Raw genomic sequence first — 13,689 nt, 5'->3', positions numbered from 1 at the left:
CCGTGCATACAGACTATCTACCATGTGCAAGCGCGTAAGTTGTTCATTATTTCATTTTTTAAACTTAATGTTCATCAATTTTCGTGTTCTTCGCTCATAATTTAAATTTTTTAGATGGAATGGTCCGGCGTCATATGTAAAAGCACCCGGACATTGTATTGAAAATTTCCGCGATCAGTTCTCCATGATGCATCCTAATCAGGTACTTCATATACTTATAAAATGTTTTTTGTTTTTTGTTTTGATGGTAATTATTTTGAAAAATTTGTGTCACATGTAGTTTATTTGGAGGCCTTATCTCCACCGGGAGTTGCCGGAAAGTTGTGATGCCGGCCGTGCTATATGGATGTCGGTAACAACGCTGATTTGTTGGAATCTGGCCGAGCCACACCTGCCACACCGAGTGGTGCGCCAATTCGGGATTACCCAACCGTATATCCCGGATCTCCCCCGGTTCCACGGTTCTGATTTTTTGAAACAGGATCGCCGTGGAAAATCTGGTCGGAATTGGGTTCAATGGCACGCCAATTATATACAGGAGTGGGACAACAGGCACTTAACGGTATGGAATGATCTGGTGGAGGACAGTACTGAGCCTGTTGCAACGGAAGAATATATGAATTGGTTTCGCCAGATCACTGTGGTGTATTTAACCAAACCCGGCGTGCATGCTCAAGAGGGATTCCACGAAACGGCATCTTCTCATAACTTTACGGTACATTATTTATACTTAACTAAACCCTGATTACTTATTTAAATTCATATTATGATATGTACTTAACTTTGAAAAATTATAGGTAGAGACGCTTCACAATATACGTCACTTTCTAAGTGCCCGAGCTACGACAGGACATTTTTGTCCGGATATGGTAACCATTTCGAGGATGGTTGAAGAAGGACTGCAGATATCCGGTGAGCCTCAGCTGATGGACTACCCTCCTTCGCAGCGCTCTGCAATGGACGTGGACGTACCCATAAGGCAAAAGGCAAAACGACGAACCAAACAGAAAACCGCCCGCGGAGAGTCGTCATCTCAGTTCGTACACAACTCCGATGACGATTTTGTGGAACCACCTCCACCGAGCTCTGCACTTCGAGGCCGTTATTCTATCAGCCATACCGGTGGTACCGGAGAAGATATTGGCGTCAGTGATGTCCCCGCTTCTCCACCGCGGTCGTCTGTGCAGGAGGATCTTGAGAACGCTGTTGTTGAAGATACTCCTCCCTCAAGGATCCCTAGATCTACTACATCCAATATTGGGAAGGGGATACGGCGTCTGTTTATGCGGAAACGGCGTGACGAATGAACTAATTTAAACTCTTGATATTAGTGTAATTTGATATTGATGTTTTTTTATTTGCTTTGAACTCATTGATTTTAAGTCTTAATGATTAAGCCTTTTGATGTCTGAATTATTAATTCTTAGTTGAAATGAAAACAGGTAAATTTCCAGATATAGGAAGAAATTTTGGTAAAGTAAGTTAGAATAAATTTTGTTAAACGTAAGTCTCTGTGGAAAACGCCAATGGTATTGGCGTTTATAAGTTAGACGAAATTTTGCTCGTTTTTTCCACGAAGTTTCTGAACAAAAACGCCATTCCCGTTGGCGTTTTTGTTAACACGCCAATGTGACTGGCGTGTTATATAAAAACGCCAACGTCATTGGCGTTTTTAAGTTAGCGTAAATTTTCCTTGTTTTTTCCACGACGAAAGCGGACATTCTGAATAAAGCCGCCAGTCCCGTTGGCGTTTTTAAGCTGAAACACGCCAGTCACATTTGCGTGTTTAAGCTAAAAACGCCACTCCCGTCGGCGTTTTTTAATAAAAAACGCTACCCCTACTAGCGTTTTTAGCTGATCAGTTCATCATTTCTCAATATATAAGTACATACAAATATTACCCAGCGTTTTTAGCTGATCAGTTCATCATTTCTCAATATATAAGTACATACAAATATTACCCAATACATTAGTCCAAATATTGCTAAATACAGAAATCCAATATTACACACTGCATACGTTCAATTGTCTCGCCTTTTCCGCGTAAAAAAGCTACGGATCCCCTTCCCGATTCTGGCGGTTGAGAGTCTAGACGGAGGAGTCTCTCGCACAACGACATTCTCTAAATCAACCCCGAAATATTCGTCTCGCACAGAAGACCGAGGTGGAGAATGTGGGACATCACTGAGACTGATGTCTTCGCCTGTACCACCAGTGTGGCTGACAGAATGACGACCTCGAACTGCAGATTTTGGTGGAGGTGGAGGCATAAAATCGTGATCGACATCATGAGTGTGACTGACAGAATGACGACCTCGAACTGCATATCTTGGTGGAGGTGGAGGCATAAAATCGTCAGCGGCATCATCTACCAACTGAGTATCCATCCTTGAAAGAGCATTCGGGCAGTTGCGCCTGTCGTGACCTGGTTGACGGCAATGTTTACATCGGCGTCGGGCTCGTGGCTGGTCAGCTTCACGGACATCCATCTGATTAGGAATCCTAGTAGTACGGTATCGACCGCGACTTTTAGGCATTAACTGAGCTCTTGAACATTGCAAAGTCCATTCAGGCACGGCCCAATAATCTTGGTGTCTGGGTGGATTGAACACCGTAGAATATTGCTGTACCCAAACACTTGTGCGGTATACGGGATTAACAAGCGACAGCATGTTGTCGTTTCTAAAACGCGCAACTGCCGCTGCATGTGAACATGGAAGTCTCCACATCTGCCACTTTTGACATTTGCAGTGCGAGTCCAAGTACTTTACCTTCCACTTATTAGCGCCCTTTCCACCAATTCGACGCTTTGTTCGAACCACATAATGCCCTGCAATTGTGTTGGGTGCTCTCACATTATGCAATTGACCTTTTGCATCATTTTTGCACACCTTTTCATGCGCCCACGGGGTAAGTGGTGTGGCACACTGTGTTGATGCAATTGACCGGTCATTGAACCATTCTATTGTCCTCCAGAATATCATATCAATGCAAGCTTTAATTGGAAGTTGTCTTGCGCCTCTCAACACATTGTTGTAAGATTCCACCATATTAGTGGTCACCTCGCCCCATCTTTTGTGTTTGTCATACGCCAGATTCCATTTTTCTAACTCCACGGCATCAAGGTACTGCAAAGCCTCGGTGTTGACGTTTCGAAGTAAACGACGTCTTATCTTAAACTTGCGCTTCTTGGTAGCAATACCAATTTTCCAAACAAGTCTTTTGACCATGATACCTTTGTGATTCTGCAAAACATTCTTTCTAACATGTACCAAGCAAAATCTGTGATGACCCACATTGGGTTCTTCTTTCCATATGGGAGAATTCATCGCATCTATGATTCCCACATGCCTATCAGATATGACACATATTTCATTCTTTGCTACATGAAGTCTAATGCGTTCCATAAACCAATTCCAACTTTCTTTGGTTTCCTCATCAACAATGGCATATGCAACAGGCAAACATTTCTTATTAGCATCAAATCCAACAGCAATAAGAATTTTACCTCGACATCGTCCACGTAGATGAATTCCATCAACCGTTAAAACTGGTTTGCATAGTTGAAAAGCCTCCACAGCTGGTCCAAAAGCCCAGAATACGTACTTGAATACCTTGTTTATACCTGTGCTTAATATGTCATCGTGCAACCATTCCACAATTGTGCTAGGATTTTGTCTTTGTATTTCATTCAAATAAGCTGGTAACACTTTGAACGACCACTCCCATCCACCGTATACAAGCTCAATCGCTGTCCTCCGAGCATACCATGCTTTTTGTAACTAACTTTGACATGAAATCTGTTTTCAATATCCGCCACAATTGCTTTTACCTTGTAGCAAGGATCGTTTTCTATTTGATGGCGAACACTCAACGCTATCATACCAGAAGAAAGATTAGCGTGGCCATTATAGTTACGATCCCCCATGCAAGTATGAGCAGTGCTAAACACTCTAATTTGCCAGTGTTCATCATGCTTCCTCAGTGTTGCTCGGCACTCCCACAAACATGGCGGTAAGGACTTATCTTTCGGATTTCCCTGTGGCCACTTACAAACTGCATGCCATCTCTTTCCTTTACTTTCAACAACTGTATATTGTCGGATTTTTTCCAAATGCCAATGAGTCACAGCTGCCTTCAATTCCAACTTCGTTCTAAATTTAGTATGCAAACAGACATTGGTAGGATCCTTTTCACTCCAATAATGCACACTGGGATCATCACACTCAAAGTTTTTGGGATCAAAACTATCATATGGACCTGGTAAGGTGCGAAAGTAGTTGATTCCAGGCTGTGGGAACTGTGGAACTACTCTTCCTCCAACTGCCCTTCCACCAACTGATGTTTCTCCAACTGCTGTTTCTCCAAGTGGAATGGATGGTCTTGAAGCAACAAATTGTTCATCATCCGACGGATCACCATCTGAGTCTGTACTAACCGTGTCGGAATCTTCAGAATTATAAGGTGATTGTGGATCAAGAAAGTCGGCTTTATCAGGACCTATTATGTCCTCCACCACATCACAATTGTCACGATCCCCTAAATGCACGCCTCCAGCTTCAAAATCTTGTGTTGCAGCTAAATATGGTTCTTCGGCTCTCGTAGACGTACCAACATCAAAATCTTGTGTTGCAGCAAAATATGGTTCTTGGGCTCTCGTTGACGTACCAGCATCATAACTTATGACATGATGACTATGATGTTGAGTAATTGCCGAATACTCAACATATAATTCAATTACACCTCCAATAACCATACTCTCACTAAACATTAGTTGCATGCATACTTCTTCTAGTTGAACACCTATAAACGTGACTCCAGATCCAAAGCATATAGTACGTTTCCATATTATTTGAATATTGTTTTCATATATGCTTATCCCCATCCTTTCACAAATTTTTTCCACAAGGTCATCGTACGAAATTGTTTCATCCAACATAATGAATCCTTTAGCAAAAGGAGGATCATACGAAATAACTGCTCCGGGAATTATCTTTCCACCCCAATATAAATTGACACACCACGTCATACTATCTGCAATAATGTAAAACACAAATAAATATGTATTATTTTTACATTCATCATTATGTAGAGTCAGCCAAAAAATTGACAAAATAATTCTATTAAATACACTACAATATGTATTATCATAACAATCCATAAAATATACTATAACATATAATAGCATAACAATTTGTCAAAATATTTCCATTAAAATATATACTATCATAATAATCCATCAAAATATTAGTGTACCCATAATAATTGGTCAAACTATTATATTAATTACACTACAATATATATTATCACAACAATCAATCAAATATTGGAAGACTAATGTTTAGAAGAATGAGTCTAAAATTTGATAGACTAACCGATTAGAAGGACTAATGGTTGAAAGAATTAGCCAAATTCAAAATATCCACGCTTAAATCCACCACCGGGTCGACCCGAGCGAAAGGTTTTTATGCGTTTGGGAAGGGTTTTCGCGTTTTGGGGAGGGAAAGTGTTTAGGGTCGCGATGTTGGGGGAGATCTGATAAGGATATGGTTCAACAGAAACACGCCGCTCAAATTGGCGTTTTTAAGAATAACACGCCAACCTCAGTGGCGTTTTTATTAGTAAATACGCCTACTGCATTGGCGTTTTATTAATTAAACACGCCAACTACATTGGCGTTTTAGCTTAAAACACGCCAATGAAGTTGGCGTTTTTTACCGCCGCTGTATTTGGCGAAAATACACCTCCAATACGACGCGAAGATAAACGCCAATGAGGTTGGCGTTTTTACTAATAGAAACGCCAATGTGGTTGGCGTTTTTCCCATTTTTGGAATAGATAACAAAATGGGTACATTTACGTAATCTTTAGTGTAAAGTGCCCCATAAACCCGATTTTCCCGAAAAAAAATTGAGGGAGAGAGAACTACTACTCCTATTAAACTAGAATACTCCAAGAAAAGATTGTCAGAAGAAAAAAAAAGCTGGTTCTTTGAATTGAAAACAATACTCTACAAACAATCCCTTGAATTATTTGTATTTTTCTCAGCCTCCCACCAAATTAGCAACAATCTGAGATCTCATTCTGACACTAATCTATCAAGATTTTCTCTCTGCCAACAAAATTCCAAGAAAGAGTTTCTTTTCTTTTTGTTATCCAATCTGCGATCCAGGAACAAGCTCTGTCACCATCAAACTTGTATGGGTTTTTCCAGCTAAGGCTGTTGTTGAAAGTTGGCACAAAAGCTATGGAAGGCCCCCAGGTTCAAGGTATGAAAAAATAGAGAGAGAGAGAGAGAACGCCACCCAATCCATATTCTCTGTCTCTGCACTTCTCAGCTAAAAATTAACTATTGCTTTATTGTCTCTGCAGAGACAGATTTTGAAGAGTAAATTCGGCCCATACCCTTTTGGTTTCCTTCAATTTGTATCTTGTATATTAATGGTGTCTAGCCCTTGTACGGCTGTTGGGTATAACACTTCTGCTATGCTTAATCTGGAGTTGAGGTTGGGATCGATGATGAACATGTTGTCTGCTGGCTGTTTTGGATGATATCTGCCTGTGTATTTATAGGTTTATGGTTTAATTCAGTTGTTGTGATTCTTTGTTAGATAGATCAATTGGACATGTAGGTTTTATATGTGTATTGTTACAACTTTTGTGTTGTGTTGTATCAAGTAGTTGTTGAATAGAGTAAATGATGGTGAAGCCTTGTTGGAGACCATGTGTTGAGGGAGATGGGAGTGGGAGTAGGGATGATCCAGATGGTAGGGCTAATGGGCTGTGGTGGTATAAGGATCTTGGCCAACATGTTAGTGGAGACTTCTCAATGGCTGTGATTCAAGCCAACAATTTGTTGGAGGATCAGAGCCAGCTTGAATCAGGGCCACTGAGTTTGCTTGACTCGGGGCCTTGTGGTACCTTTGTCGGAGTTTATGATGGACATGGAGGGCCGGAGACCTCCCGATTTGTCAACCAGACCTTGTTCACCAATCTAAAGAGTATGTCTCTCAAGAAACTTATTTGTTTGCATCTTTAATTCCTTTTGTGAATGAGTCTTATTCATCATTCATCATAAGATACCAATACAAAGGGACAGAGAGAAGAGGTGGTATAGGTTTAGATTGACACAAATGCATAACTTCTACCATATGTTAAGTTGCTGCATCCATTATTTCATTATGAGATTGATGCTTACTTTTTTGGTAAAAATATGTTTAATGCATAATCCAGTTTATGACTCTGAATTGTTTGGTGGTAGTTAATCCTTGTTAGCTTAAGCTCGTGCCACGAGTTGTTGATGACACGGTCTATGTTCTTTCCTGTTGCTAACATGACAATACTAAGTATGAAGTTTATCTAGAATAAACATGTGCATAATCATATCTTCCTAAATGTCAATTGTGTGTTCAAGTTATGTGATTGGTGTTGTTGGTGCAGGATTCGCCTCCGAGAGTGAGGAGGTATCTGCAGATGTAATTAGAAGGGCTTTCTTGGCAACGGAAGAGGAGTTTCTGAGTCTAGTAAGGCAGCAATGGTCTACAAATCCTCAAATGGCTTCAGTGGGGACATGCTGTTTGGTAGGGGTGATATGCAACGGGGTCCTTCATGTTGCCAATGCTGGAGACTCGCGAGCTGTCTTAGGCAGGGCAGATAAGAGTGGTAGAGGAGTAACCGCCGTTCAATTATCCACGGAGCACAATGCTAGCTTTGAATCAGTTAGAAACGAGCTCCGGACCTTGCATCCTGATGATCCACATATTGTAGTTTCAAAGCACAAAGTGTGGCGCGTGAAGGGCATCATCCAGGTAACCACCTTTGCATTTCCTCGTCTTTAATCCAAAAAATATGCGGCTACCAAGATGATAATGGAGCTGGTTTTATTGCAACAACAGGTATCAAGATCCATTGGCGACGCCTATCTCAAGAGGTGGGAGTTCAACAGAGAACCACTCTTGGACAAATTCAGGCTGCCTCGACGGTTCAGCAAGCCAATTCTCAGCGCAGAACCGTCAGTACTCGTACACAGGCTCAACCCTGAGGATCAATTTCTCATCTTCGCGTCAGATGGTTTGTGGGAGCACCTAAGCAACCAGGAGGCAGTTGATATTGTCGCCAGCAATCCCCGTAATGTTAGTCTCTCGTCTCTCTGATTCTGCTAGGAAATGAAACCAAAGAGTTTGAAGTAGTTTTTCAAGCAGCGTATATGATTTTTGGTACAACGTTGTTGGACAGGGCATAGCTAGGCGACTGGTTGAATGCGCTCTTCGAAAAGCGGCCAAGAAGAGAGAGATGCGCTATGCAGACCTGAAGAAAATCGAACGAGGCGTGAGGAGGCATTTCCACGATGATATAACGGTTGTCATCGTTTTTATAGATTGTCAACCATCAATTGCTCGATCAACTCCCGTTGTTTCCATAAGAGGGGGTGCTCGCCTTCCCAGTCGTGCAAATTCTTAATGTACCTACCTTATCTTTCGTTTTGAAAAGATAAAATGAGAGAAGGAATATATTGTTTTATTGAATCTCAGATGACTAGCTCATTTGGGAATTGGGATATTAACCATCGACTCAACAGATAGGTCATTCCATTTCACATCTTTATTTTAAAAAACAATGACAACTTATAATGATTTTGATATAATTATCAGAAATAACAATACCCTTATCAACATATTTAATTTCTCTAACTTGTCTATGTCCATTCTCTTTACATTTTCATTTAAGTCACTAAACATACCCTCCTTAATTTCCATACCCAAAAAAAACACCCTTTGAGACGGATCTTGTAACTTATTACGAGAAAGATACAGTTGGAAAAGGATAATAAGAATTAATTCACAATCATTCACATACAATTTACAGATTCATTCACAACAATTATCTGTTTGCACTAGCGTAACACATGTTGTATGTTCAATCGATTTTTGAGAGACTGAAATCATCCATAATAGAAACAGATGGTATATAGAAAGATCTGGAAACATCCCTCTAGCCGACCAACCAAACTATTACAAGTTCACCAAGCATTCCATGCTAACTTGCATTGCTAATTAGGAATTACTACCTGAAAATAAAAGAAACCTTGCTAGCATTGCAACAACTATTTCCTGCAGATTCAATTAGCATTTAGCTAATTCACCTGGCATGACCATACATGGTCAACAACCACAGACCACCTCCTGAACGGCATTTCATCTCAAGGACGAGCCAACCATTTCAAAATCACCATATGATAAGAAAATATTTAACCATCATCCAAATTTTAAATAACAGAACTACCAAAACATCAAACAAACTAGAAGGTTTAAAATCATTTTAACTGATACTACCGGAAAATCTATCAGACCAAATACTTCTCAGAAATTTTCTGGAAAAATAGCACAAAATCACTAACATAGGGAGAAGAAAAAAGGGCCGTTGAGTAAACCAGCATTAACCTTATCAAAAGTTGATACTTTTTTAAATATCTCTAAACAGCAACGATTTGAAACGCATATCATCAATCAAGATTTTATCAGTCACTTCCACATAAGCAAGCCACAGGTGGGCATATAGCAAACTACAAGCACAATGACAAGTCAAGGTAGCAAATATTAGATCAAACACATTCTAACAACACCTAACAGAAGACTTCACATGGACCAATATGACCACTTGTTATCCAGTTCATACAAAAGTACTCATGCCTATCAATGCTAGCGGTCAGACAACAAGATGCATGTATGAGAAGGAGAAAAAAGCTGAAAATTACATAGAACTACACATCTAAAAGACCTTTTAATGCATTAAATTTTTGAAATGGATGGCATGCCGATTCAAAAGCACTGACATAGAGGAGGTGGTTGTTGAATGTTGCAGGCCAAGAACCCATAACAAAAGGAGTCCAAATTACATAAAACAAAAATCACTTGTCAATCACGGATGGCTATGCAAACGGGTGTTCATGTCAGGTTGTCAGCAAGAGGGTAGCAGGGGAGTTGAAGACATTACCCTAACCTACCCATCCTGGAAAAAAAAGAGAATGATTCATCAAATTAGGAAATGCCATAAAGAATAAGTAACTGAGCTTTTAGGTTGACAGAATCTTAAAGACGAAGAAGAACGAGGTTTGAAAAGATAAATTTCAGATGAATGTCTTACTATCGATTATAGACCAATATTTATTTAGGTTCCTCCAACAGCTTTGCCAGATATTGCTGTCTTCTGAAATGTTAAGCCCAGGAATGAGAAAAGGAACCAATATATATTATTGCAAAAACACTTTCCACAACAATTATTATTATTATTTTGATAAGAAACATAGCATCTCATTCGTATATTTATAACTGACCACCTCAATATTTCCTTCTCCATTTGCCTTCGGGCTAGACTGAGGCTGCGAAAATCTGCATTGTAGCAGTCCAACTCATTAAATTAACTCTAAAAAGTTTCAACTCTTACAAGATTTTATAATGATTAGCACAATTTTCAATTGTGAGTACATTGAAAGTATACTTTCACCAACATTATAATAATGGGGTAAAAAAATGTGAACATGCTATACCTGAGTGCCCTTGCTTTCTTTTTATCTTCCTCTGCTAAATCAGTCACAGGAGTTGACCCAAACCTAGCAAGTCTAGCTTTTTTCTTAGCTTCCTCATCAGCCGATACAGCTGATACGGGTTTGGTAATCCCAAACCTGATGAACAATTGAAATGGGTAAAATGAATTAATCCAATTAATCGCTCACTTTACAGCAGCTTCAACAAGAAAACACACACATAAGCACACAAGGAAGGGCAAAGAAGGGTCAAACCTCTCTGCTCTAGCCTTCCTTTTCAGATCTTCTGATTGCTTTGATGAATCCAATCCATCAGCACCAGAAGCTTTACCAAACCTGTTTAAAAGCATAAACTTAAATAAGCTTATCTGCAACCATATTCAGTGAGACAAAAAGTAACACAATATTTTTTTTAAAAGTCTTAACACTAACAATAATAACAGTACTAGTTAGCACCAAAAGAGTAGAATGGGGTATACAAGAATAACCATCACAGCATACCAGACCGCTACACTCTGATTATCATTTAAAGCCAACTATAAACTATAAATTGCAAATTCAAAGTATACACAACCAAATTAAAAGACTACATAATCGACCCATAATGTTCTACTATAATTTTTATGTCTAACTTAAAAAAATTAAGATGGCAATCCATAAATGATAATTAGGTCGCCGCAACTTCCCAGCACCGATTCGTGAGCAAGAACTTGATGAGGTGCAATTTTCTCGAATTCACAGCTCAAAACACCAAATGTCGAGCCATAACCCTCACCGTAAACACAACATTAAGGTAGAAGTTACATGGAGTAATACACAACCAATTAGTGGAGGCAACATTATATATACCTCTCGGCTCGAGAATTGCGCTTCTCCTCTTCCGAAAGGTTTACCGGCATCCCAAACCGCTCCGCACGCTTCATCTTCTTCTGAATATCCGTGGCCGCATCGCATCCGTCTACATCGCTGGTTTTCGCAGCCGCCGCATCCGGAGTCGCCTTCGTTTGGTCGCCTGGAAGTTCAGAAAGTTGCTGAGTCGATAAGGCATCTTCAACGGGCGATGGCGCTAAATTGAGGTCTGTGGTGGTTTTAGGGTTTTCGACTTTAGATACCGTCGCGGTGGCCATTGGGGAGAGAGAGATATTGGAAATCCTGAAGGTGAAGGAATTGAATAGGGGCTCAAAATCGTAAGTCCAGAGAAAATATACTACAATATGTATATACAAAACTCCATATTTATTCTATACTTAAAAGCATCCACGTTAGGAACTAGCACTTCCCAAAAATACCTTCTACCACGTAACTAGGATTTCCCATCCCACTGCTATATCACTAGGACCTCCTACTGCACAATAATGAACTAGCATTAGGACAAGCACTATGACTTCCCAACAAACAAATTCACATTTTATATATGGAATTTAAATACGGAATTAAAATTTCGACACGAATTCGGAGAAAATACAATCATAATTTCATTAAATTAAAAATATTAAAAAAATTCAATTAAAAAAAACAATTTCAAGAAATTACATTAATATCAACGTGCACCCCTCCGCGTCCACAACTCTTCAATTATATCCTGCTGGAGTCGAATATGGGCTTCTTGTTGGCGCATGTCGGCATGTGCTTGGAGTTGTCTGGTGTCATCATGAGGTATCCCCATTCGTACACGCGGTGGCCACGTCGTGGCTTGGCCCGGCGGCATCTTCATTGGTCCAATCAGTCAGTTCTGAACCTTCTTGTTCGACGATCATGTTGTGTATGATAATACACGCGTACATGATATCAGCAATGCAGTCGTCATACCACAAACGGGTTGGACCCTTCACCGCGGCCCATTGAGCCTGGAGCACACCAAATGTCCGCTCTACATCCTTGCGCGCTGCCTCCTGTCGGCTCGCAATGTAGACCTTCTTTTCTTCGATTGGACATCTGATCGTCTTCACAAAGATGGGCCATCTAGTGTATATCTCATCCGCCAAATAGTAGCTCATATGATGCTGGTTGCCGTTGGCGACAAAACTGATGGCCAGACCAACGCCCATGCACTGCTCGTTGAAAAGGGGCGACGACTGGAGGACATTGATGTCGTTGTTCGACCCGACTACCCCAAAATATGCATGCCAAATCCACACTCGGTAGTCAGCTACGGCTTCGAGGATCATCGTGGGATTCTTGCCTTTGAAGTCGGTCGTGTAGTGCCGCTTCCAGGCGCTGGGGCAGTTCTTCCACTCCCAATGCATACAATCGATGCTGCCCAACATTCCCGGAAACCCATGCTGATTCCCATGTGTATCCATCAGAGCCTGGCAGTCTTCGGGGGTAGGCTTCCGCATGTACCTCTCCCCGAATATTTGAATGACGCCCTGATAAAAATACTTGAGACAGTCGCGGGCAGTGGTCTCGGCAATGTGGAGGTACTCGTCGAACATGTCGGTCGCGCCTCCGTAAGCCAACTGCCTAATTGCAGCAGTGCACTTCTGTATAAGCGAGTGACCGGGTCTGCCACTCGCATCCTCCCTGAATCGGAAGTACTTGTACCAACGCTCTAAAGCGTTCACGATACGCATAAATAGATCTCGGTGCATCCTAAAACGCCGCCGGAATAAGTTGTCCCTGTTGGAGTTTGTATACTAAAAGATGCTTCAAGCGTACATGCCTTTATACAGTCAGCTTGTGCATGTGTACGAGAAACGCCGCATCCACTTGTTTACCTAATTATAAGAATAAATAATATAATATAATATAATGGTTTATTTATTGAAATATAATAAACAAGTCTAAGACTTCTTACTAAGAAGGTCAAAGTAGGGAAATTCGATGAATCCTCATGAGTTTTCCATTAGGGGACTTGACCAGATCTAGTAAGAAGAAAAACATATTCACAACCTAGATAGGCTTTGGCTACCTATTGTTTGTGATAATTCTCTCTTAGCTAAGAAGAGATTAGTAACACCGGTGTGGTAAAGCATTGAAAGGATCTAATATGAAACGTATTCTTTATTGCTATTTACTGAAAGAATATATTTTCTAGTCCATGAAATTGATATCAATATTGTTTATTTAATCAGACGACACTTTGACTTATCATTATGTGAGAGTGTGTACGTAACTCAAACATGATATCTTGGGTGGTAGTAATT

General features: G+C 40.4%; 3 protein-coding genes across 4 annotated transcripts; 2 read left to right on the top strand and 1 right to left on the bottom strand.

The window, feature by feature from the left end:
- Positions 1–597: 597 nt before the first annotated feature.
- Positions 598–1,455, top strand: LOC121780527. The gene is made up of 2 exons (XM_042178112.1): positions 598–715; positions 798–1,455. Exons 1-2 carry the CDS (start codon positions 617–619, stop codon positions 1,305–1,307), a joined length of 609 nt encoding a protein of 202 aa, XP_042034046.1. The 5' UTR covers positions 598–616; the 3' UTR covers positions 1,308–1,455.
- Positions 1,456–5,981: 4,526 nt separating this feature from the next.
- On the top strand, positions 5,982–8,559 carry LOC121764652 (probable protein phosphatase 2C 38). Its single transcript, XM_042160677.1, has 5 exons — positions 5,982–6,269; positions 6,373–7,001; positions 7,441–7,808; positions 7,896–8,132; positions 8,236–8,559. Exons 2-5 carry the CDS (start codon positions 6,698–6,700, stop codon positions 8,458–8,460), a joined length of 1,134 nt encoding a protein of 377 aa, XP_042016611.1. The 5' UTR covers positions 5,982–6,269; positions 6,373–6,697; the 3' UTR covers positions 8,461–8,559.
- A 382-nt stretch (positions 8,560–8,941) lies between these two features.
- LOC121764637 (protein MODIFIER OF SNC1 11-like) lies at positions 8,942–11,735 on the bottom strand. Of its 2 annotated transcripts, none has more exons than XM_042160661.1 (6): positions 11,393–11,735; positions 10,799–10,879; positions 10,547–10,681; positions 10,334–10,388; positions 10,144–10,206; positions 8,942–10,008 (listed from the first exon to the last, which is right to left on the bottom strand). In XM_042160661.1, exons 1-5 carry the CDS (start codon positions 11,668–11,670, stop codon positions 10,168–10,170), a joined length of 588 nt encoding a protein of 195 aa, XP_042016595.1. In that variant the 5' UTR covers positions 11,671–11,735; the 3' UTR covers positions 8,942–10,008; positions 10,144–10,167. The 2 variants fall into 2 exon arrangements, with proteins under 2 accessions (XP_042016595.1, XP_042016603.1); XM_042160669.1 differs by having other exon boundaries at positions 10,337–10,388.
- Between the last annotated feature and the right edge of the window lie 1,954 nt (positions 11,736–13,689).

The sequence above is a fragment of the Salvia splendens genome, chromosome 2, assembly GCF_004379255.2.
Source record: "Salvia splendens isolate huo1 chromosome 2, SspV2, whole genome shotgun sequence".
Taxonomy (NCBI): Eukaryota; Viridiplantae; Streptophyta; class Magnoliopsida; order Lamiales; family Lamiaceae; genus Salvia; species Salvia splendens.
The sequence above is the reverse complement of the archived record's forward strand: the minus strand, read 5'-3'. Positions and strand labels throughout refer to the sequence as shown.

Coding starts and splice junctions, on each gene's coding strand:
- LOC121780527 (XM_042178112.1), top strand. CDS start 617: ATGAATTGGTTTCGCCAGATCACTGTGGTGTATTTAACCAAACCCGGC. Junction 716..797: donor CATCTTCTCATAACTTTACG/GTACATTATTTA, acceptor GAAAAATTATAG/GTAGAGACGCTTCACAATAT.
- LOC121764652 (XM_042160677.1), top strand. CDS start 6,698: ATGATGGTGAAGCCTTGTTGGAGACCATGTGTTGAGGGAGATGGGAGT. Junction 7,002..7,440: donor CTTGTTCACCAATCTAAAGA/GTATGTCTCTCA, acceptor TTGTTGGTGCAG/GATTCGCCTCCGAGAGTGAG. Junction 7,809..7,895: donor GCGTGAAGGGCATCATCCAG/GTAACCACCTTT, acceptor TTGCAACAACAG/GTATCAAGATCCATTGGCGA.
- LOC121764637 (XM_042160661.1), bottom strand. CDS start 11,670: ATGGCCACCGCGACGGTATCTAAAGTCGAAAACCCTAAAACCACCACA. Junction 10,682..10,798: donor AGGAAGGCTAGAGCAGAGAG/GTTTGACCCTTC, acceptor ATTGTTCATCAG/GTTTGGGATTACCAAACCCG. Junction 10,207..10,333: donor GAGAAGGAAATATTGAGGTG/GTCAGTTATAAA, acceptor TTAACATTTCAG/AAGACAGCAATATCTGGCAA.